The 24,433-nt window shown below is 47.2% G+C and overlaps 1 protein-coding gene and 1 long non-coding RNA gene across 2 annotated transcripts in view; one reads left to right on the forward strand and one right to left on the reverse strand.

The window, feature by feature from the left end:
• The window catches only part of trmt61a (tRNA methyltransferase 61A), a 37,497-nt gene extending 25,358 nt beyond the window's left edge, over positions 1-12,139 (forward strand). Inside the window, exons 3-4 of the mRNA XM_048538469.2 lie at positions 6,468-6,734; positions 11,510-12,139. Of these exons, the coding sequence (XP_048394426.1) occupies positions 6,468-6,734; positions 11,510-11,835 (593 nt within the window). The 3' untranslated portion in view covers positions 11,836-12,139. The remainder of the gene's footprint in view (positions 1-6,467; positions 6,735-11,509) is intronic.
• Positions 4,250-24,433, reverse strand: part of LOC125455915 (uncharacterized) — a 113,992-nt gene continuing 93,808 nt past the window's right edge. The window contains exon 3 of the long non-coding RNA XR_007248344.2: positions 4,250-6,721. This is a non-coding gene — a long non-coding RNA (uncharacterized LOC125455915). The remainder of the gene's footprint in view (positions 6,722-24,433) is intronic.

Below are 24,433 nucleotides of genomic sequence, written 5' to 3' on the forward strand. Positions count from 1 at the left end.
TCAGCAATGGATTCATGGTCATCCTTAGATTCTTAATTCCAGATTTTTATTGAATTCAAATTTCACCATTTGCTGTAACATGATTCAAACCTGGGTCCCCAGTATATTACCTGGATTTTGGGATTAACAGTCTAGAAATAATACCACTATGCCATTACCTCCCCCCTAGTAATCAGGTTGGTAATTTTCTTTCCAGAAGTCCTGCAATTTGATAGTGATGCAGTAAATTGAGTCCTTGCAGCAAACAGATTGATCAAACTTTCCCTTTTCTAACCACTATGCCCAAGACTGTTGACCAGTTTGGCAGGCTTATCTAGCTTACCTCACCTTTTGATAATTGCACAGGGTTACATTGGACAACTTTATGGTGCAAGAAATTAATCATCAAGGAAAATATGTACAAGTTCAGTATTTAATAACAAAATCTGGTCTTTCTGATTTATTGGTCAAAAGTCTCATGACACCAGGTCAGAGGTTTATTTGAAAACATAAGCTTACGGGGCACAGCACCTTCTTCAGGTGAGGTGTATTTTTCACACATCTGATGGCTTAAGCATACATATCAAGCCCAGGGCAGCGGCCTTCTGGAGGGGCCCAATTCAACTCTTTCTCTTTTGTCAATGCACTGTGGATCTCTCTGTCAACTTCCAGTTCGATTGTCTCATTGCGCTCACTGCTGGCATCTTTGCGTTTTGTGGAAGAATTCCCAGAGCCTCATTCACTTAATGAATTTCTGTGCCTGCTGCGAGACCAGTGGGGTTAGTTTTGGTGGTGGGGCTAATTTGATCCCTTGGTTGAGATTTCATCTGGTTGAAGCGTGTGGTCCGATAAGTTAATGATGGATTTCCCAGTGGTGGTATTACTTTCAACCATGGTACCAGAGGAGGCATAATGCCAAGTTTCTCCAGTTTCTAGTTCTTGGTGTCAGTGTAGATGGTGTAGTTTCATTGCCTCATCTGCATGGCAGTGTCTTGTAGCTGTTCCTGAGCTGTATCCTGAGTGGAAGTCCAACAGACTGGAACAGTCAACAAAGAAAGCATGGTGCAGTGATGAAAGAAGAAAGTGTTGAACTGGAACCCTCCAGAAGGCCGTCGCCCCAGGCTCGATATGTATGCTCAAGCCATCAGGAGATACGATAAAAATATACTTTACCTGGCAAAGAGGCAGTGCCTGGAAAGTTCATGTTTTCAAATAAGCCTGTTGGACTGTAACCTGATGACGTGTGACTTCTGAATTTGTCCACCCCAATCCAACACCGGCACCTCCATATCTTGATGCATTGGTGATAGTAGTATCTAGTTTCTGTTCAATGCAATCTTGATAAGCGAAGGATCTGTTCCTGTGTTGTATTGGTTTTTGTTCTTTATAAAGTTTTGACTTCCTTCTCTATCGCTGTTGCTGCAAAGTTTTTGCCAATTTTCACATGAGGTGCTTTGCTCTGTTAAAATGGCTAAACAGAAGAATGATTGCATTTTTGTTGTTTGTTGGACTAGTTCACTTTCATTACTTCGCTTAAAACAATTTAAAACTGCTTTTTGTAGAAATAGGAAACAGTATCTAATTGGAGAGTTTGCTAGCTTACTTCTACTGGCAAATGATCCACAGTTTACTTCTGGTTTTATTGTGTGGAAATAGAGAAGTTCCACATACTTTGTAGTGCAGAGTGCCATCTACTTCTAAGCTCTTAAGTGCTAAAATACAAAGAGCTACTTTTTCTTCCCTCCCAGGGGAAAGATGTGTAATGACTTAGTGAGGCCACATGTTAGCCCAGTGCATTGTGTCTTTAAAACCAAAGAGCTAACTGCAGTAATAGGTCATTCACCCCATTGTGTCCAAGCTTGCCCTTTAGTAAAGGAATCCATAAGTAATGAAACTATTGCGCTCTCTGCACAGAATACTGCAATAATAAGTACCACAATGTATAATTAATCCACATTTCTCTTAAATCTATTGCATGATTGTTCAACCAAGTAACCAGTTGTTACTTTTCTGCACGTGAAAATAAGTGAGAACATCTGAAGTTTTAGTACAGAATTTGGTCACTTTTGAGTATGGGAATTCAACCTGATCAAACACTAAACTGAAACGAAAGCATTTTCCTGCAGCAAGAAACATTGAAAGAAGCAGCAATAACGGCTCTGTGAACAACTAGCTTGCAAGTACTTTTATTGTTTGAGAGAAGTAGGATATAATCAAAAGGAAAGCAATTATTTTAATTTGTCAGCAGCAGATGTCAAATTCAATTAAATATATTGTACATCACATTTATAAAACATTAGTTCAAAATTAAGAAAAAAAATCTGTTTCAAAAAATCTAAATGTACTGACATATAGATTCTATTTTAATTCAAGACTGCATTGCAGGTATTCAGAAATATCTCAGTTGTCATGGCTGTTGGTTTAATTTCACCACAAGTTGTTCTGACAAGGTGCAGAGCTGAAATATGTAAGCATTTGGCCACTACCCTTTCTTCAAGAACCTGCATTCTTTCACTGCAGAATCTACAGATTTGACTACAAGATCACTTATGCATCCAAGTGCCAATTCAACCTGTATATCTGTCTGCAGAATAGGGTTTTGTATCGCAACGTTTAGAAACATGATTAGGAAGGGAAAAGCTTGTGCCTAAGGTTGGCTGATTATGTAAACGTATGTAAGCAAATGTGATGTCAGGGTTTTTTTTAAACTTGATCATGTGATCCTACTGGAGATATGCTCAAGTGGTGCTCACAGATGGTGCTTTCAGAAGCAGCTGACTTAATATATGAATATAAATGAGAAGCTCCTCATGTTTTGGGTTGAGGTTTTGAGTAGATTTTTTAAAAAGGCATGGTTTAGTATAAACTGGATTTTTGAGATTCTGTTTAGTATAATATTTTACAGATGTTGAATTTGCATGAACTACTTGATGTTTACCTGGCCAGGTTTTATTTTTGCGTGACCGCAATTAATCCTATGTTATGTCATGTCTAAAAGAGATACTTTAAGGAACTGCAGAGTATTAGCGAGGGAACTTCAGAGCTTAGGCCTGCACTGCGAAAGGCAGACCTACAAATCTTAGAGCAGATAAAACCGAGGTTGCTCAAGAGTTAGATTTGGCATGGATATCTTGGTGTGTTGTGGGAGTGGAGCACATTAGAGATTGGGTGGGGTAAAGCCACAGACAGGACTAAAACCAAGAATCTTGAAGTGTAGGCACTGTCTGGAGGTGTGCTAATGTAGATCATGAAATAGCAGTGATGATGGTGAACATGACTTGCTGTAAGTAAGGATGTCATAACAGTGACAAAGGATGCTGTAGGTTGCAGAGAGACATAGATAAGCTGCAGAGCTGGGCTGACAGGTGGCAAATGGTGTTTAATGCAGACAAGTGTGAGGTGATGCACTTTGGTAGGAGTAACCAGAAGGCAAAGTACAGGGCTAATGGTCAGATTCTTGGTAGTGTAGATGAGCAGAGAGATCTCGGTGTCCATGTACACACATCCTTGAAAGTTGCCACCCAGGTTGACAGGGCTGTTAGGAAGGCATACAGTGTTTAGCTTTTATTAATCGAGGGATCAAGTTCTGGAACCAAGAGGTTATGGTGAAGCTGTACAAAACCCTGGTGCGGCCGCACTTGGAGTATTGTGTACAGTTCTGGTCACCGCATTATAAGAAGGATGTGGAAGCTTTGGAAAGGGTGCAGAGGAGATTTACTAGGATGTTGCCTGGTATGGAGGGAAGGTCTTATGAGGAAAGGCTGAGGGATTTGAGGCTGTTTCCATTAGAGAGAAGAAGGTTGAGAGGTGACTTAATTGAGACACATAAAATAATCAGAGGGTTAGATAGGGTGGATAGGGAGAGCCTTTTCCCTAGGATGGTGACAGCGAGCACGAGGGGACATAGCTTTAAATTGAGGGGTGAAAGATATAGGACAGATGTCAGAGGTAGTTTCTTTACTCAGAGAGTAGTAAGGGAATGGAACGCTTTGCCTGCAATGCTAGTAGATTCGCCAACTTTAAGTACATTTAAGTCGTCATTGGACAAGCATATGGACGTACATGGAATAGTGTAGGTTAGATGGGCTTCAGATTGGTATGACAGGTCGGCACAACATCGAGGGCCGAAGGGCCTGTACTGTGCTGTAATGTCTGTGTTCTATAGAAATCATAAAAAACCCTACAGTGTGGAAACAGACCATTCGGCCCAACAAGTCCACACCACCCCTCCAAAGACCATCCCACCCTGACCCACTCCCCTACCCCTACATTTCCCTTGTCTGACCCGCTGAACCTAAATACCCCTGGGCAATTTAGCATGGCCAATCCACCTACCCTGCAGATCTTTGGACTCTGGAAGGAAGCCAGACCACCCGGAGGAAGCCCATGCAGACACGGAGAACGTGCAAACTCTGCACAGACGGTCGCCCGAGGCAGGAATCAAACCTGGGTCCCTGGCGCTGTGAGGCAGCAATACTAACCACCGAATCACCGTGGATGGATAAATTTTGCCATAGGTACTACAAAACATTGGATGAAAGCATATGACTGGATCAGTCCTTTTTCTACAAGGAGAAAATGTGTGTTCTCTTTGCCTTATTTACACTAATCCAGAATGCCAGCTGTTGTCCGTATTGCACAAAAATGCATCTTACGGAAACGTTGTACACTTTTTAACAAATCACACATTTTGTAATTTTAGCACCAACACAAGTGTTTCAGATCCACTGGAGTGCTAAACATTTTTAAGCTGGTTTGTTATGAATAATTATTCAAATGTGGTATTAAGTGTGTATCTGGATTTGTGACTGAGTGTTATGTTCACTTTAACTACAAGAATAGTTACACAGTTCCTGTGATACATTTCCAATTTGTTTCTGAATGGATTATTTTTACTGAAACTTCAAACATCTGCAACAGTCTTGAACTTCATTCATGCACTGATTTCCATTTCAATAGTAGGTTGTGAATCAACATTGTATTCTTGGCAGTAGGGAGAACAAAGGGTCTTAATTTGAGGTTCACAAGATGCAACAAGTGAGCATTAACTAGAATTTCTGAGAGTTGTAACAATACTGGGAAAACGTGTATTCTGCGCCTGCTGCTATTTTATCATCAGCCTCCCAGCTTGAACAGCCTAAACCAAACACCTGCAGCAACCGCCCCGCAACCCCTGCTTGTCACTTTCAAATTGCAATTGATTTTAAATAGGACTGTTTGGGGAGTTAGGGTTCCTGGTTTCTGTTACATCACTGATGATAATCCCAAAGTAAATCTGAAAGGTTCATTAATACCACCAGCCATAAAGGCCCACTTTTACTGTGCTTCAGTATGACTTGTTGTTAAAGGCCTTCCTTTACCCCATACAGTCATGGTATTTACCACTGCCTGAAAAATATTATCATATTTTTTAAAAACTTCATTGCATACTAAAAGTAATGCACTGAGATATTTAAAGGATAAAGAATATCCAGCAGACACTAGCTATAGAGGTATTTGAAAGATAAGCCAAGTATTTTAGAAGAATTAGTGGCTAAGGAGAGGTGGCTGTGAGCAGATGAAACTGGAGCGGGGGACAATAATAAACAGGTATTCAGGAATATTTATCTAATACAATGGATAATGTTGGTGTGGCGTGGAGAGAGACCTTAAAATTTGAATGAGATGGCAACTAGTTAGGACGGTAAAAGCTCCTGTCCAAGGAAAATATTGAGAAGATGGAATAAATATGGGAGGGGGTAGAAAAATGAATGATAGGTACAGGACTAAAAGTAGAACTAAATTGCTGGAAATCTTGTGAAAACTGCAGTTTCACAAGCAGTAAAAGATGCCGAAACTATCCTTGCCCCTTGCAGTCAAACTGTAATTCTAATCATCTACATCCAGTATGTTCACTTTTTCTCTTCCGATGAGTTCAACTCCTAACCTGCAACCTTCTTTGTAAATAAACTAAATTCAATCTGAAGGTACTGAAGCAAATCTTCAGACCAGAGTACTCAACAAATGAAAAATGTTTTGAGTTCAGCTTGTAGAGGTTGGCAGATATTCTAAAATGTTTGTTTACATGCCATTTAATTTGGAATTTACTACCCACCCCTAGGTGACTTGCGAAAGTGCTGATTTAGTTATGCCCAATTTAGGCTATTTAAACCCAGCAATTCATTCCTATAATTGATATAGGTGGAGCTTACACACAGAGACACATATCCTTCACTGTCCCAGGCAAGTTACACATTAAAATATAGCATAAAAAAGCAGAACCATTAGCCATTTTATCCATACTGTCATGAATTTTTTGTTGGGAGGGGAAAAGGCCTTCTCAGAACATAGTCATACAGCATGGATACCTATCAGTTGTCCCTTTCATCACTGTCTTTTCTCTTCTTATTGCTAGGATTCTTTTATTCAATTCTACAAAGTGTTTTTGTTATGCAGTGAAGTTTTCTCTTAGATTAAAAATAGGACCGTTCTTTTTCATTATGTTGCAGGTACAGGTAGTGGTTCTCTTTCTCATGCTATCATTCGGACCATTGCACCAACAGGACGGCTATATACTGTCGAGTTTCATAAACAACGAGCAGAAAAAGCTGAAGAGGAATTTTGCGATCATAAGATAGATCATTTGGTCACAGTGAAAAACCAGGATGTTTGTAAGGAGGGCTTTGGTGTTGTCAATGTTGCAGATGCTGTATTTCTGGACATCCCATCACCTTGGGAAGCTGTAAAATATGCAAAATCTGCCCTGAAAACAGAAGGTAAGAGAACAGAGAATCAAATAATCTTACAGATTTATTACTATTTAACAGCTCTTCCCTTCATTTCCAAAATGTTTGTTTACACTCCGTTTAAAATGTTTATTTAAAATATATAATATGTGATAGGTCACGTGCTATTAAATGCCTATTTGTATTCCATAAATATGTCAAATAAATTCCTTTTTTCTCATGGCCAACTGTTTACCAAGGAGGCACCTTGTGGCTGAAAAAAAGGATTCGGAACATTAACCAGACATTGAAATGGAGGTGTTTGGTGATGTGTCAGAGGTCAGGTCCAAAATCGGTTCCAGATTTATTTTTTTGCCTCTTGTCCTGCACATCCTCGGTTTATAATATTTGTTGTTTCTCACTCTGTCGCTCATTTTCCATTTCTTTTAGGGGAGATAGTGGTGGTGGAAATGTTGCTGGACCTGTAAGCCAGAGGTTTAGGCTAATGCTGTGGGGACATGTCTTCAAATCCCATCATGGCAATTTTAAAGAATGTGTCATGAATTGAAATCTAATCTCAGTAATGTCAACCTTGACACTAAAATAAACTCCAATTATTCATTCATTATTTTGTTAGACAAAGACTACAGTCCTTACCCAACCTGGCCTACATGTGATAACAGACCCACAGCAATGAGGCTGACTCTTAACTCCCCTTCTGAAATAGCCTAAGAAGGCCACTCAGTTTAAGGCCAACTTGGGTCATGCCATATATGTTGACCTTGCCAGCAGCACTTATGCCCTCTGAGATAATTTAGTAAAGGAGCAATGTGCGCCCCCTGAAAACTGCTAATGCTGAAATAGTCGATGAAAATAGGGAAATTATGGTGAATATTCAGAAGACTAATGAGTAGTTCCATGAGCATCTCTACCCGTCTTTTGTGGGGTTCACGGTTAGACCGTTCACTGAAATCTTCAGCTGAAGGTGACAAGTGGGGTGATCTGCCTTCTCCTAAGGCCCATCCAAGGCATGAATCCAGCCAATTCAGTTCATCTGCATGATATTACGAAGCAGTTGGACAGAGCAGTTATATTCTCCAACAATGTTTTGCATATTCACTGTCATTTTGAGTAAAATAATTCCAATTGAGTGGGTTTATTTCAACTCCTGAAAAATTACTGTGCTTCTACGGAAGAGTTAAATTTAAAATCATGTCAGAACGCAAGTGTGCATTACCATTGTGCCAAATGAGACTGACTTCAAACAGATCTAACAGCTCAAAACTGGATATTCATGTGGGTCTGTGGGCTGTCTCAACAGCAAAATTGTATTGAATCGCAATCTTTTTTAAAAAAAACTCATCAAATTAACATCACCAAAATAACTGTAATGAAGAAAGCATTGGATGACATTCCCCAGGATTTGAGGGCCTTCATTAAGCCTTCAGAAGATCAAGAAACTTGACATGAACCAGGACAAAGCAGCCCACTTGATTGGCACCACATCCTCAAATTCACTTTTGAATCTCAATATACGCAGAAATAGTTCCCAGTAGACTCTTTGATAATCAACTACTGAATGCAAGCACCCCATTTGCCTTGATTTGAATAGTTTATGATTCGAATGCCCTTGCCCCTAAATTCAATATTATTGTATTTATTTTTTCTTTGAATTGTGAATACCTTTGAGTTCCTCCAAGAGGTTGGGAGGGTCGAACAACCATTTTTCTTATATTTGTGGGCAAGTATTTGGAGGTTTACATGGTATGTCCAGGTAAGCGATTCAAAATGACTCAGTACTTATCAAATTAAGTTTTCCACCTATTAGCTGTAAACATGTAGAATATTTAGATCCTGATTTCAAGTCCTTGAAGTCTGTGGGAATTGGTAAGTGTTCAAGGTCCTCGTTTCCTGCAGTTTTCTTTCGAATCTGAGTTGCAAGGTGAAAATTTTGGTGGCTGAATTCAAAGTGTGCATTTCTTCCAAAGGCCATCTAATTTCCTTTCTCCCATATATTTTATCATTGACTTGTGCTAGAAGTAGTGAAAAGTTATTTGAATCCAGCTTAATTATGTTAATGGGCAACAATTTGCTACAATTACAATTTCTCTGATGTACTGTATATAGTATCATTTAAAAATAGAATTCTGCATTAATTGTAAATATCTGCCATTTGCTAGATCCTGTAATTTCCAGAATTGCCAGAACAGATTCTTTGATTATTGTAGGTCGGTTTAAATATGCTACCTATTTTCGAATGTAATTTATGGTGATTATAATGCAGACTTTACCGAAGCAACTGATGACAGCAGGCAAATCTTATCTAAGGTCATGGTTGCTGTTGAATTCTGTTGAGCTGAGCAAAATATGATTTGAAAACATTTAATCCTGCAGCAATTCCTTCAGTTCACAAAAGGAATAAGTATTTTAGCTTGATTAACTTTGCCAACATTTTTCTGCAATTTTCCTGCTTTACTAGTACTTAAGTTTAGTAAAATTACATTCATTTTGAATAAAGTAATCCATGTTGGATCTCTGTCTCCAGCTGAGGATTTTATTTTACTCTATCCTCACTGACGACCCTTCATTTCATTTAGGATTGACTTCATAAGTAACTTCTCTTATCAGCCACCCAAAAGTCACTTTGAACTCCAAACAGATAAAAAAAATTGTTTAGCAAAGGATGTAGAACATGGATAGTTATCCCTACAACTAGTACTCTTCTTTCTCAATATTGCTGCTTTAAAATATAAAATGTTAAATTTAGTTAGTAGAAAGCATCAAATCAATATGCATTTCACTTTAAAATGTTAACAGCCTGGGCAAAAATACTATTTTAATCAAATTGTTGGATTACTGTGTATAGATGTATAAACTACATGGGAAAAATGATGAGAAGTACAAATGCAAAGAGACTGAAAAGATTTGTTATTGACAATGCCTTCATTAACATTTCACTCTATATTAATAACTTTGAAAGGAGTTGCTCAAACAAGATTACAGATTGTTTTTAGGATTTACAGTAAGTTTCAATGTGTAGGAGTAGAAATATCCCAAAAGACATAAGCTGATTGAGTGAGTTTAACAATGATGAATGGGATTCAGTGTGTGGATCTGAATGATAAATGGGAATAATTTCAGTGAGGAGAGACTAAGTTGTGGAATAGCAAGGATTTTGGGTACCCATGTTACAGTGCAGAAATTAGAAAGGCTGTTGGCATCAAAGAGGTTATAATATAAAGGTAAGTCAGTGATAATTCATTGAGAGTCACACAGCTGTACAACGTGGAAACAAACCCTTTGGTCCAACTTGTTCATGTTGACCAGATTTCCTAAATTAATCTAGTCGCATTTGGCCCATATCCCTCTTAAACCCTTCCTATTCATATATCCATCCAGATGCCTTTTTAAATGTAGTATTTGTACCAACCTCCGTCACTTCCTCTGGCAGCTCATTCCATACACAAACACACCACCTTCTGCGTGAAAACATTGCCCATTAGGCCTCTCTTAAATCTTTCCCCTCTTACCTTAAACCAAAACTGGAAGCAGTTTTGGACTCCCCCCATCCCAGGGAAAAGACCTTGACTATTTTCCCTATCCATGCCCCTCATGATTTTATAAACCTCTTTAAGGTCACCCCTCAGCCTCTGATGCTGTAGGCAAAGTTGCCCCAGCCCACCTCAAACCCTCCAAACCTGATAATGTCCTTGCAAAATTTTTCTGAACCCTTTCAAGTATCACAACGTCCTTCCTATAGCAGGGGGACTAGATTTTGCACACATTGTTCCAAAAGTGGCCCATCAAAGCCCTGTATAGCTGCAACATGACCTTCCAACTTCTATACTGAACGCACTGACCAATAAAGGCAAGCACACCAAAATGCCATCTTCACTATTCTGTCTATCTGGGACTCCACTTTCATGGAACTAAGAACCTGCACTCCAAAGTCTCTTTGTCCAGTAGTGCTCCCCAGGACCTTACCATTAAAGTTGCGCCCTGATTTGCCTTTCCAAAATGCAGCACCTCCCATCTATCTAGATTAAACTCCATCTGTAACTCCTTGACCCATTGGCCCATTTGGTTACAGATCTTTGGTTAGATCCTAACTGGAGTAATACTTTCAGATTCTGTCGAAATATTTTGTATTCTGCATTTCTGAAGTTCTTAATGAATGGCAAATATTCTTGAACAAGTTTCTTTTTTACATTTGAGGAAGATAAGTTGCCTCATTGTCCTTTTCCATAGGACTTTGATTCAGTTCAGTGTGAAAATAGTATTGACTGTGGATGGTACAATATGCCAATACACCTTCGATTTTATTTCAGAGTGCAGTATGCTATGTAATCCTGTTAGATGGTGAGTGGATTTTAAAGTCACTTTCTGGTCTTTTCTACTACTCCTGTGTCCAAAATACATGCTAGGCCACCATCAAATCTACAAAACATTTTGATATTTTTCAATTAATTTACATTGGTAATTTGTAATTCATTCCACTATATCAGGTTTTCACCTCTTGAGGAGAGGACCTTAGGGATGAGAGAAAGAAAAGAGTCATGATCACGGTCATGTAGAATTGAACATAATGATTGTAGTCAGTCTATAGGAATTAAAGATGGAGAAGCTGAAAAGATGAGAATGCAAGGGGAGGATTAAATATTGAGGAAAAGGACAAATAAGAAATGAATGAATGAAAGGATAAAGAACAACTCAAATGCTTTAAAACTAAAATAGAAAGGAAGAGTGAATTAATTTTGTCTGCTATGGATAAAATGGATGCAAGCAATGTTTTAACTTTTAATCTCTAAATGTCCTTTTTAATGCAGGTGGAAGGATCTGTTCTTTCTCTCCCTGTATTGAGCAAGTACAGCGCACCTGCCTAGCTATGACTGACCAAGACTTCATGGATATTAATACTTTTGAAATTCTTCTCCGTGTGTATGATGTCAGGACTGTAAGTCTGCAGCTCCCTGACCTTGGTGTAGGACACACAAGTAACCAGGACACACTGACTGACAAGAAGAACCAATCAAAGGAAGACAGCTGGAGAGATTCACAACAGGGAACTACACAGTTTAAAAGTGGTGCACCTCTAAGAGACATGGCAGGTCATACAGGATATTTGACTTTTGCTACAAAATACCTCTCATAAGCACCAAGAAACGTTATGTTGATCAGTTTTTCTTCCAAAAAAGCTTGAATCTGGAATCCAAATCCCCAGGGAGTTGCATTTATCAGTAGCTGATTCAGTGAGCCAAAAATGGTGGCAAACTCCTAAACTTTTTATTTTGTTTTGCAAAAACTGTCAGGGAAACAGCAGTGAATTGAATGCAAAATCAGAACATGGGCAGTAAATGGAATGAACCACTGGGCTCTAAACCACTTACAAATTCCATGTGGGCAAGCTGCACTGGCTTTCCATCATCTGTCCTTGATTTCTTTGGTTGACTTTTTTAATGTAACTAATTTTCTAATAAATACTTTATATCCAAGGATATTAAGTGACTTTTCTTGACGTACTGGTATGATCTGATGTGGAGGTGCCGATGTTGAACTTGGGTGGACAAGGTCAGTTATTGCACAACACCAGCTTATAGTCCAACACGCTTATTTGAAAACACAACTTTTCAGAGCCTCACTCCTTTGTCAGGTCTGAGTGAGTGAGGCAGTACCAGACACAGAATTTATAAGTAAAAGATCAAAGGGTCACGGCACAGATGAGGATGGATTAAACAAACCTAAGTGTTTGTGTTTGTGTGTGTGTGTGTGTGTGTGTGTGTGTGTGTTTGTGGAGAGAGAGAGAGAGAGGGACGGAGGGGAGAGAGAGTGTGTGAGAGGGAGGAGAGAGTGTGTGGGTGAGAGGGAGGGGAGAGAGAGTGAGAGGGAGGGGAGAGTGTGTGTGTGAGTGAGAGGGAGGGGAGAGTTTGTGAGAGAGTGAGAGGGAGGGGAGAGAGAGTGAGAGGGAGGGGAGAGAGAGTGAGAGGGAGGGGAGAGAGAGTGAGAGGGAGGGGAGAGAGAGTGAGAGGGAGGGGAGAGAGAGTGAGAGGGAGGGGAGAGAGAGTGAGAGGGAGGGGAGAGAGAGTGAGAGGGAGGGGAGAGAGAGTGAGAGGGAGGGGAGAGAGAGTGAGAGGGAGGGGAGAGAGAGTGAGAGGGAGGGGAGAGAGAGTGAGAGGGAGGGGAGAGAGAGTGAGAGGGAGGGGAGAGAGAGTGAGAGGGAGGGGGGAGAGAGTGAGAGGGAGGGGGGAGAGAGTGAGAGGGAGGGGGGAGAGAGAGTGTGAGTGAGAGGGAGGAGAGACAGAGAGAGTGAGTGAGAGGGAGGGAGGAGAGAGTGACAGGGAGGGAGGAGTGAGTAAGAATGAAGGGAGAGAGAGTGAGAGGGTGAGGAGAGAGTGACTGTGAGAGGAAGGAGAGAGAGAGTGAGTGAGAGGGGGAGCGAGAGAGAGAGTGTGTGAGTGAGAGGGAGGGAGGAGAGAGTGTTTGTGAGTGAGAGGGAGGAGGGAGAGAGAGTGTGAGTGTGTGAGTGAGAGGGAGGAGAGACAGAGAGAGTGAGTGTGTGAGTGAGAGGGAGGAGAGACAGAGAGAGTGAGTGAGAGGGAGGGAGGAGAGAGTGACAGGGAGGGAGGAGTGAGTAAGAATGAAGGGAGAGAGAGTGAGAGGGAGAGGAGAGAGTGAGGAGAGAGTGACTGTGAGAGGAAGGAGAGAGAGAGTGAGTGAGAGGGGGAGCGAGAGAGAGAGTGTGTGAGTGAGAGGGAGGGAGGAGAGAGAGTGTGAGTTTGTGAGTGAGAGGGAGGAGGGAGAGAGAGTGTGAGTGTGTGAGTGAGAGGGAGGAGAGACAGAGAGAGTGAGTGTGTGAGTGAGAGGGAGGAGAGACAGAGAGAGTGAGTGAGAGGGAGGGAGGAGAGAGTGACAGGGAGGGAGGAGTGAGTAAGAATGAAGGGAGAGAGAGTGAGAGGGAGAGGAGAGAGTGAGGAGAGAGTGACTGTGAGAGGAAGGAGAGAGAGAGTGAGTGAGAGGGGGAGCGAGAGAGAGAGTGTGTGAGTGAGAGGGAGGGAGGAGAGAGTGTTTGTGAGTGAGAGGGAGGAGGGAGAGAGAGTGTGAGTGTGTGAGTGAGAGGGAGGAGAGACAGAGAGAGTGAGTGTGTGAGTGAGAGGGAGGAGAGACAGAGAGAGTGAGTGAGAGGGAGGGAGGAGAGAGTGACAGGGAGGGAGGAGTGAGTAAGAATGAAGGGAGAGAGAGTGAGAGGGAGAGGAGAGAGTGAGGAGAGAGTGACTGTGAGAGGAAGGAGAGAGAGAGTGAGTGAGAGGGGGAGCGAGAGAGAGAGTGTGTGAGTGAGAGGGAGGGAGGAGAGAGTGTTTGTGAGTGAGAGGGAGGAGGGAGAGAGAGTGTGTGTGTGAGTGAGAGGGAGGAGAGACAGAGAGAGTGAGTGTGTGAGTGAGAGGGAGGAGAGACAGAGAGAGTGAGTGAGAGGGAGGGAGGAGAGAGTGACAGGGAGGGAGGAGTGAGTAAGAATGAAGGGAGAGAGAGTGAGAGGGAGAGGAGAGAGTGAGGAGAGAGTGACTGTGAGAGGAAGGAGAGAGAGAGTGAGTGAGAGGGGGAGCGAGAGAGAGAGTGTGTGAGTGAGAGGGAGGGAGGAGAGAGTGTTTGTGAGTGAGAGGGAGGAGGGAGAGAGAGTGTGAGTGTGTGAGTGAGAGGGAGGAGAGACAGAGAGAGTGAGTGTGTGAGTGAGAGGGAGGAGAGACAGAGAGAGTGAGTGAGAGGGAGGGAGGAGAGAGTGACAGGGAGGGAGGAGTGAGTAAGAATGAAGGGAGAGAGAGTGAGAGGGAGAGGAGAGAGTGAGGAGAGAGTGACTGTGAGAGGAAGGAGAGAGAGAGTGAGTGAGAGGGGGAGCGAGAGAGAGAGTGTGTGAGTGAGAGGGAGGGAGGAGAGAGTGTTTGTGAGTGAGAGGGAGGAGGGAGAGAGAGTGTGAGTGTGTGAGTGAGAGGGAGGAGAGACAGAGAGAGTGAGTGTGTGAGTGAGAGGGAGGAGAGACAGAGAGAGTGAGTGTGTGAGTGAGAGGGAGGAGAGACAGAGAGAGTGAGTGTGTGAGTGAGAGGGAGGAGAGACAGAGAGAGTGAGTGAGAGGGAGGGAGGAGAGAGTGACAGGGAGGGAGGAGTGAGTAAGAATGAAGGGAGAGAGAGTGAGAGGGAGAGGAGAGAGTGAGGAGAGAGTGACTGTGAGAGGAAGGAGAGAGAGAGTGAGTGAGAGGGGGAGCGAGAGAGAGAGTGTGTGAGTGAGAGGGAGGGAGGAGAGAGTGTTTGTGAGTGAGAGGGAGGAGGGAGAGAGAGTGTGAGTTTGTGAGTGAGAGGGAGGAGGGAGAGAGAGTGTGAGTGTGTGAGTGAGAGGGAGGAGAGACAGAGAGAGTGAGTGTGTGAGTGAGAGGGAGGAGAGACAGAGAGAGTGAGTGAGAGGGAGGGAGGAGAGAGTGACAGGGAGGGAGGAGTGAGTAAGAATGAAGGGAGAGAGAGTGAGAGGGAGAGGAGAGAGTGAGGAGAGAGTGACTGTGAGAGGAAGGAGAGAGAGAGTGAGTGAGAGGGGGAGCGAGAGAGAGTGTGTGAGTGAGAGGGAGGGAGGAGAGAGTGTTTGTGAGTGAGAGGGAGGAGGGAGAGAGAGTGTGAGTGTGTGAGTGAGAGGGAGGAGAGACAGAGAGAGTGAGTGTGTGAGTGAGAGGGAGGAGAGACAGAGAGAGTGAGTGAGAGGGAGGGAGGAGAGAGTGACAGGGAGGGAGGAGTGAGTAAGAATGAAGGGAGAGAGAGTGAGAGGGAGAGGAGAGAGTGAGGAGAGAGTGACTGTGAGAGGAAGGAGAGAGAGAGTGAGTGAGAGGGGGAGCGAGAGAGAGAGTGTGTGAGTGAGAGGGAGGGAGGAGAGAGTGTTTGTGAGTGAGAGGGAGGAGGGAGAGAGAGTGTGAGTGTGTGAGTGAGAGGGAGGAGAGACAGAGAGTGTGAGTGTGTGAGTGAGAGGGAGGAGAGACAGAGAGAGTGAGTGTGTGAGTGAGAGGGAGGAGAGACAGAGAGAGTGAGTGAGAGGGAGGGAGGAGAGAGTGACAGGGAGGGAGGAGTGAGTAAGAATGAAGGGAGAGAGAGTGAGAGGGAGAGGAGAGAGTGAGGAGAGAGTGACTGTGAGAGGAAGGAGAGAGAGAGTGAGTGAGAGGGGGAGCGAGAGAGAGAGTGTGTGAGTGAGAGGGAGGGAGGAGAGAGTGAGTGAGAGGGACGGAGGAGAGAGTGTTTGTGAGTGAGAGGGAGGAGAGAGATGAGTGAGAGTGTGTGTGTGTGTGTGAGAGGGAGGAGAGAGAGTGTGAGTGTGGCGTGGAGGAGAGAGAGTGTGAGTGGGTGGGGGGAGGAGAGAGAGAGTGTGTGAGTGAGAGGGAGGAGAGAGAGAGTGTGTGTGTGAGAGGGAGGAGAGAGACACTGTGTGTGAGTGGGAGGAGAGAGAGAGTGTGTGAGTGCGAGGGTGAGAGAGAGAGAGACTGTGTGAGTGAGAGGGAGGAGAGAGAGAGTGAGAGGGAGGAGACACGGAGGAGGAGAGAGAGAGAGTGTGTGTGTGAGTGACAGGGAGGAGAGAGAGAGGGAGGGGAGAGAGAGCGAGGGAGGAGAGAGAAAGAGAGTGTGTGAGTGAGAGGGAGGAGAGAGATGAGTGAGAGGGAGGGGAGAGAGTGTGGGTTGGGCGTGGAGGAGAGAGAATGTGAGTCGGGGGGGAGGAGAGAGAGAGTGTGTGTGAGAGGGAGGAGAGAGAGTGTGTGTGTGAGAGGGAGGATAGAGAGAGAGTGTGAGAGAAAGGGAGGAGAGAGAGGGAGAGAGAGTGCGTATGAATGACAGGGAGGAGAGAGAGGGGGAGGGGAGAGAGAGAGAGAGGGAGGGGAGAGAGAGAGAGAGAGCGAGGGGAGATAGAGAGAGTGAGTGAGAGGGAGGAGAGAGAGAGTGAGTGAGAGGGAGGAGCGAGAGAGAGAGAGAGAGTGAGTGAGGAGCGAGAGAGAGAGTGAGTAGCGAGAGAGAGAGAGTGTGTGAGTGAGAGGGAGGAGCGAGAGAGAGAGAGTGTGTGAGTGAGAGGGAGGAGAGAGAGAGTGTGTGTGAGTGAGAGGGAGGAGAGAGAGAGTGTGTGTCAGTGAGATGGAGGAGAGAGAGAGAGTGAGATGGAGGAGAGAGAGAGTGAGATGGAGGAGAGAGAGAGAGTGAGATGGAGGAGAGAGAGAGTGAGATGGAGGAGAGAGAGAGAGTGAGAGGGAGGAGAGAGTGAGAGGGAGGGGAGAGAGAGTGAGAGGGAGGGGAGAGAGAGTGAGAGGGAGGGGAGAGAGAGTGAGAGGGAGGGAGGAGAGAGTGAGAGTGAGAGGGAGGGGAGAGAGAGTGAGGAGGGAGAGTGAGTGTGAGAGGGAGGTGACAGATGAGTGAGAGTGTGTGTCTGTGAGAGGGAGGAGAGAGAGAGAGAGTGTGTGAGTGAGAGGGAGGGGAGAGAGAGAGAGTGTGTGTGAGTGAGAGGGAGGAGAGTGAAGAGAGAAAGAGTGTGTGTGATTGAGATGGAGGAGAGAGAGAGACTGAGAGGGAGGAGAGAGAGTGTGTGTGAGTGAGATGGAGGAGAGAGAGAGAGAGAGTGTGTGTGTGAGAGGGAGTGAGTGAGAGGGAGGAGGGAGTGAGTGAGAGGGAGGAGAGAGTGAGTGAGAGGGAGGAGAGAGTGAGAGGGAGGGAGGAGAGAGTGAGAGGGAGGGAGGAGAGAGTGAGAGGGAGGGAGTAGAGAGTGAGAGGGAGGGGAGAGAGAGTGAGGAGGGAGAGTGAGTGTGAGAGGGAGGTGACAGAGATGAGTGAGAGTGTGTGTGTGAGAGGGAGGAGAGAGAGAGTGTGTGTGAGTGAGAGGGAGGGGAGAGAGAGAGAGAGAGAGTGTGTGTGAGTGAGAGGGAGGGGAGAGAGAGAGAGAGAGAGTGTGTGTGAGTGAGAGGGAGGAGTGTGAAGAGAGAAAGAGTGTGTGTGATTGAGATGGAGGAGAGAGAGAGACTGAGAGGGAGGAGAGAGAGAGTGTGTGAGTGAGTGACAGGGAGGAGAGAGAAAGGGAGGGGAGAGAGAGAGAGAGAGTGAGGAGAGAGAGAGAGAGTCTGTGTGAGTGAGAGGGACGAGAGAGAGAGAGAGAGAGTGTGTGTGAGTGACAGGGAGGACAGAGAGAGGGAGGGGAGAGAGAGAGAGAGTGTGTTAGAGAGGGAGGAGAGAGAGGGAGAGAGAGTGCGTATGAATGACAGGCAGGAGAGAGAGAGAGCGAGGAGAGAGAGAGAGTGTGTGAGAGGGAGGAGATAGAGAGAGAGTGTGTGATTGAGTGAGAGGGAGGAGTGAGAGAGAGTGAGTGAGAGGGAGGAGAGAGAGAGAGTGAGTGAGAGGGAGGAGAGAGAGAGAGTGTGAGAGGGAGGAGAGAGAGAGAGTGAGTGAGAGGGAGGAGAGAGAGAGAGTGAGTGAGAGGGAGGAGAGAGAGTGTGTGAATGAGAGGGAGGAGAGAGAGTGTGTGAATGAGAGGGAGGAGCAAGAGAGAGAGTGTGTGAGTGAGAGGGAGGAGCGAGAGAGAGAGAGAGAGTGTGTGAATGAGAGGGAGGAGCAAGAGAGAGAGTGTGTGAGTGAGAGGGAGGAGAGAGAGAGTGTGTGAGTGAGAGGGAGGAGAGAGAGAGTGTGTGAGTGAGAGGGAGGGAGGAGAGAGTGAGAGGGAGGGAGGTGAGAGTGAGAGGGAGGTGACAGAGAGAGGGAGGTGACAGAGATGAGTGAGAGTGTGTGTGTGTGAGAGGGAGGAGAGAGAGAGAGTGTGTGTGAGTGAGAGGGAGGAGTGTGAAGAGATAAAGAGTGTGTGTGATTGAGATGGAGGAGAGAGAGAGACTGAGAGAGAGTGTGTGAGTGAGAGAGAGGAGAGACAGAGGAGGAGAGAGAGAGTGTGTGTGTGAGTGACAGGGAGGAGAGAGAAAGGGAGGGGAGAGAGAGAGAGTGTGTGAGAGAGGGAGGAGAGAGTGTGTGTGTGTGAGAGAGGGAGGAGAGAGAAGAGAGAGAGAGTGTGTGTGTGAGAGGGAGGAGAGAGAGAGTGTGTGTGAGTGAGTGGGAGGAGAGAGAGAGTGTGAGGGAGGAGAGACGGAGGAGGAGAGAGAGAGTGTGTGTGAGTGACAGGGAGGAGAGACAGAGGGAGGGGAGAGAGAGTGAGAGAGTGTGTGAGTGAGAGGGAGGGAGGAGAGTGTGAGTGAGAGGGAGGGAGGAGAGAATGAGTGAGAGGGAGGGAGGACAGAGTGAGAGGGAGGGGAGAGAGAGTGAGAGGGAGGGGAGAGAGAGTGAGAGGGAGGAGAGAGAGTGAGAGGGAGGAGAGAGAGTGAGAGGGAGGAGAGAGAGTGAGAGGGAGGGGAGAGAGAGTGAGAGGGAGGAGAGAGAGTGAGAGGGAGGGGAGGAGAGAGTGAGAGAGAGAGTAGAGAGTGAGAGGGATGGGAGAAAGAGTGAGTGTGAGAGGGAGGTGTCAGATGAGTGAGAGTGTGTGTGTGAGTGAGAGGGAGGAGTGTGAAGAGATAAAGAGTGTGTGTGATTGAGATGGAGGAGAGAGAGAGACTGAGAGAGAGTGTGTGAGTGAGAGAGAGGAGAGACAGAGGAGGAGAGAGAGAGTGTGTGTGTGAGTGACAGGGAGGAGAGAGAAAGGGAGGGGAGAGAGAGAGAGAGAGGGAGGAGAGAGAGAGAGTCTGTGTGAGTGAGAGGGACGAGAGAGAGAGAGAGAGAGAGAGTGTGTGAGAGTGACAGGGAGGACAGAGAGAGGGAGGGGAGAGAGAGAGAGTGTGTGAGAGAGGGAGGAGAGAGTGTGTGTGTGTGAGAGAGGGAGGAGAGAGAAGAGAGAGAGAGTGTGTGTGTGAGAGGGAGGAGAGAGAGAGTGTGTGTGAGTGAGTGGGAGGAGAGAGAGAGTGTGAGGGAGGAGAGACGGAGGAGGAGAGAGAGAGTGTGTGTGAGTGACAGGGAGGAGAGACAGAGGGAGGGGAGAGAGAGTGAGAGAGTGTGTGAGTGAGAGGGAGGGAGGAGAGTGTGAGTGAGAGGGAGGGAGGAGAGAATGAGTGAGAGGGAGGGAGGAGAGAATGAGTGAGAGGGAGGGAGGAGAGAATGAGTGAGAGGGAGGGAGGAGAGAATGAGTGAGAGGGAGGGAGGACAGAGTGAGAGGGAGGGGAGAGAGAGTGAGAGGGAGGAGAGAGAGTGAGAGGGAGGAGAGAGAGTGAGAGGGAGGGGAGAGAGAGTGAGAGGGAGGAGAGAGAGTGAGAGGGAGGGGAGGAGAGAGTGAGAGAGAGAGTAGAGAGTGAGAGGGATGGGAGAAAGAGTGAGTGTGAGAGGGAGGTGACAGATGAGTGAGAGTGTGTGTGTGAGTGAGAGGGAGGTGAGAGTGTGTGTGTGAGTGAGAGGGAGGTGAGAGAGAGTGTGTGCGTGTGAGAGGGAGGAGAGAGAAAGGGAGGGGAGAGAGAGAGAGAGGGAGGAGAGAGAGAGAGAGTGTGTCAGTGAGAGGGAGGAGAGAGAGTCTGTGTGAGTGAGAGGGACGAGAGAGAGAGAGAGTGTGTGAGAGTGACAGGGAGGACAGAGAGAGGGAGGGGAGAGAGAGAGAGAGAGTGTGTGAGAGAGGGAGGAGAGAGTGTGTGTGTGTGAGAGGGAGGAGAGAGAGAGTGTGTGTGAGAGGGAGGAAAGAGAGAGTGTGTGTGAGAGAGGGAGGAGAGAGAGAGTGAGGAGATAGAGAGAGTGTGAGTGGGGCGTGGAGGAGAGAGAGTGTGAGTGGGGGGGAGGAGAGAGAGAGTGTGTGTGTGAGAGGGAGGAGAGAGAGGGAGTGTGTGAGAGTGGGAGGAGAGAGAGGGAGTGTGTGAGAGTGGGAGGAGAGAGTGTGTGTGAGTGAGAGGGAGGAGAGAGTGTGTGTGAGTGAGAGGGAGGAGAGAGAGAGAGTGTGTGAGTGAGAGGGAGGAGAGAGAGAGTGTGTGAGTGAGAGGGAGGAGAGAGAGAATGTGTGAGTGAGAGAGAGAGTGTGTGAGTGAGAGGGAGGAGAGAGAAGAGGGGGAGAGTGTGTGAGTGAGAGGGAGGGGAGAGAGAGTGTGTGAGTGAGAGGGAGGGGAGAGAGAGTGTGTGAGTGAGAGGGAGGAGAGAGAGTGTGTGTGAGTGAGAGGGAGGAGAGAGAGTGTGTGTGAGTGAGAGGGAGGAGAGAGAGTGTGTCTGAGAGATGGAGGGGAGAGAGAGTGTTTGAGAGAGAGGGAGGAGAGAGAGGGAGTGTGTGAGTGTGGGAGGAGAGAGAGTGTGTGTGTGAGAGGGAGGAGAGAGAGAGTGTGTGTGAGTGAGAGGGAGGAGAGAGAGAGGGAGGGGAGAGTGAGAGAGAGAGGGAGGAGAGAGAGCAAGTGTGTGAGAGGGAGGAGAGAGAGAGTGTGTGTGAGTGAGAGGGAGGAGAGAGAGAGGGAGGGGAGAGTGAGAGAGAGAGGGAGGAGAGAGAGCAAGTGTGTGAGAGGGAGGAGATAGAGTGTGTGTGTGTGTGAGTGAGAGGGAGGAGAGACAGAGACAGTGAGTGAGAGGGAGGAGCGAGAGAGAGAGAGTGTGTGAATGAGAGGGAGGGAGGAGAGAGTGAGTGAGAGGGAGGGAGGAGAGAGTGACAGGGAGGGAGGAGAGAGTGAGAAGGAAGGGAGAGAGAGTGAGAGGGAGGGGAGAGAGTGAGGAGAGGGAGTGAGTGTGAGAGGAAGGAGAGAGAGAGAGTGAGTGAGAGGGAGGAGCGAGAGAGAGAGAGTGTGTGTGAGTGAGAGGGAGGGAGGAGAGAGTGAGTGAGAGGGAGGAGGGAGAGAGAGTGTGAGTGAGAGGGAGGAGAGAGATAGAGAGAAAGTGTGAGTGAGAGGGAGGAGACAGATGAGTGAGAGTGTGTGTGTGAGAGGGAGGTGAGAGACAGTGTGTGTGAGAGAGTGAGGAGAGAGAGAGAGAGGGAGGAGAGAGTGTGAGTGAGAAGGAGTAGAGAGAGTGTGGGAGGTGGGGGAGTAGAGAGAGTGTGTGTGAGAGAGAGAGGAGAGAGTGAGTGTGTTTGTGAGAGAGAGTGTGTGTGTGTGAGAGAGAGGAGAGAGAGAGAGTGTGAGTGAGATGGAGGGGAGAGAAGAGAGAGAGAGTGTGTGTGATTGAGATGGAGGAGAGAGAAGAGAGAGAGAGTGTGTGTGAGAGAGATGGAGGAGAGAGAGAGAGTGAGAGTGAGGGAGGAGAGAGAGAGAGAGCGTGTGTGTGAGTGAGAGGGAGGAGAGAGAAGAGGGAGAGAGTGTGTGAGTGAGAGGGAGAAGAGAGAGAGCGAGAGGGAGTAGAGAGAGTGTGGTTGGCGGGGGAGGAGAGAGAGTGTGTGTGTGAGAGAGGAGAGAGAGAGTGTGTGTGAGTGAGAGGGAGGAGAGAGAGAGAGTGTGTGAGTGAGAGGGAGGAGAGAGAAGAGAGAGAGTGTGTGTGTAAGTGAGATGGAGGAGAGAGAGAGTGTGTGTGAGAGAGGGAGGAGAGAGAGGGAGTGTGTGAGAGTGGGAGGAGAGAGAGGGAGTGTGTGAGAGTGGGAGGAGAGAGAGTGTGTGTGTGAGAGGGTGGATAGAGAGAGTGTGTGTGAGAGAGAGGAGAGAGAGAGTGTGTGTGAGTGAGAGAGAGGAGAGAGAGAGTGTGTGTGAGTGAGAGGGAGGAGAGAGAGAGTGTGTGAGAGTGAGAGGGAGGAGAGAGAGAGAGAGAGCGTGTGTGTGAGTGAGAGGGAGGGGAGAGAGAGTGTGTGAGTGAGAGAGAAGAGAGAGAGAGATTGTGTGAGTGAGAGGGAGGAGAGAGGGAGGAGAGAGGGAGGAGAGAGAAGAGGGAGAGAGTGTGTGAGTGAGAGGGAGAAGAGAGAGAGCGAGAGGGAGGACAGAGAGAGTGAGAGGGAGGAGAGAGAGAGGTTGTGAGTGAGAGGGAGGAGAGAGAGTGTGTGTGTGAGAGGCAGGAGAGTGTGTGTGAGAGGGAGGAGAGAGAGACTGTGTGTGAGAGAGGGAGGAGAGAGAGAGTGAGGAGAGAGAGAGTGTGAGTCGGGCGTGGAGGAGAGAGAGTGTGAGTGGGGGGGGGGAGGAGAGAGAGAGTGTGTGTGTGAGAGGGAGGAGAGAGAGGGAGTGTGTGAGAGTGGGAGGAGAGAGAGTGTGTGTTTGAGAGGGAGGAGGGAGAGTGTGTGTTTGAGAGGGAGGAGGGAGAGAGTGTGTGTGTGAGAGGGAGGAGATAGAGAGTGTGTGTGAGTGAGAGGGAGGAGAGAGAGAGAGTGTGTGTGAGAGGGACAAGAGAGAGGGAGAGAGTGAGGAGAGAGAGTGTGTGTGAGTGACAGGGAGGAGGGAGAGAGGGAGGGGAGAGAGAGAGTGAGAGGGAGGAGAAAGTGAGAGGGAGGGAGGGAGAGGGAGAGAGAGTGAGTGTGAGAGGGAGGAGACAGAGATGAGTGAGAGTGTGTGTGTGTGTGAGAGGGAGGACAGAGAGAGAGAGAGTGTGTGAGTGAGAGGGAGGAGAGAGAAGAGAGAGAGAGTGTGTGTGAGAGGAAGGAGAGAGAGTGTGTGTGAGAGGAAGGAGAGAGAGTGTGTGTGTGTGTGAGAGGAGGGAGAGAGAGTGTGTGTGAGAGGAGGGAGAGAGAGTGTGTGTGAGAGGAGGGAGAGAGAGTGTGTGTGAGAGGAGGGAGAGAGAGTGTGTGTGAGAGGAGGGAGAGAGAGTGTGTGTGAGAGGAGGGAGAGAGAGTGTGTGTGAGAGGAGGGAGAGAGAGTGTGTGTGAGAGGAGGGAGAGAGAGTGTGTGTGAGAGGAAGGAGAGAGTGTGTGTGTGTGTGAGAGGAAGGAGAGAGTGTGTGTGTGTGTGTGTGTGTGTGTGTGTGTGAGAGGAAGGAGAGAGTGTGTGTGTGAGAGGGAGGAGAGAGAGTGTGTGTGTGAGAGGGAGGAGAGAGAGAGTGTGTGTGTGAGAGGGAAGAGAGAGAGTGTGTGAGTGAGTCAGAACGAGTAGAGAGAGTGTGCGTGCGAGTGAGAACGAGGAGTGAGAGAGAGTGTGTGTGTGTGAGTGAGAGGGAGGAGAGAGAGAGAGAGCGTGTGTGTGAGTGAGAGGGAGGAGAGAGAGAGAATGTGAGTGAGAGGGAGAAGAGAGAGAGAGCGTGTGTGTGAGTGAGAGGGAGGAGAGAGAGAGAATGTGAGTGAGAGGGAGGAGAGAGTGTGAGTGAGAGGGAGTAGAGAGAGTGTGGGAGGCGAGGGAGGAGAGAGAGAGTGTGTGAGAGAGGGAGCAGAAAGAGAGTGAGGAGAGAGAGTGTGTGTGAGAGGAGGAGAGAGAGAGAGAGAGTGTGAGTGAGAGGGAGGAGAGAGTGTGAGTGAGAGGGAGGAGAGAGTGTGAGTGAGAGGGAGTAGAGAGAGTGTGGGAGACGGGGGAGGAGAGAGAGTGTGTGTGAGAGAGAGAGGAGAGAGAGTGTGTGTGAGTGAGAGGGAGGAGAGAGAGACTGTGTGTTTGTGAGATGGAGGGAAGAGAGAGAGTGTGTGAGTGAGAGAGATGAGAGAGAGAGTGGGTGAGTGAGAGGGAGGAGAGAGAGTGTGTGTGTGTGAGAGGGAGGAGAGAGAGATTGTGTGTGTGAGAGGGAGGAGAGAGAGAGTGTTTGTGAGAGAGGGAGGAGAGAGAGAGTGAGGAGAGAGAGAGTGTGAGTGGGGCGTGGAGGAGAGAGAGTGTGTGGGGGGGGAGGAGAGAGAGAGTGTGTGTGTGAGAGAGAGGAGAGAGAGGAGTGTGTGAGTG

Source organism: Stegostoma tigrinum, chromosome 10, assembly GCF_030684315.1.
Source record: "Stegostoma tigrinum isolate sSteTig4 chromosome 10, sSteTig4.hap1, whole genome shotgun sequence".
Lineage (NCBI taxonomy): Eukaryota > Metazoa > Chordata > Chondrichthyes > Orectolobiformes > Stegostomatidae > Stegostoma > Stegostoma tigrinum.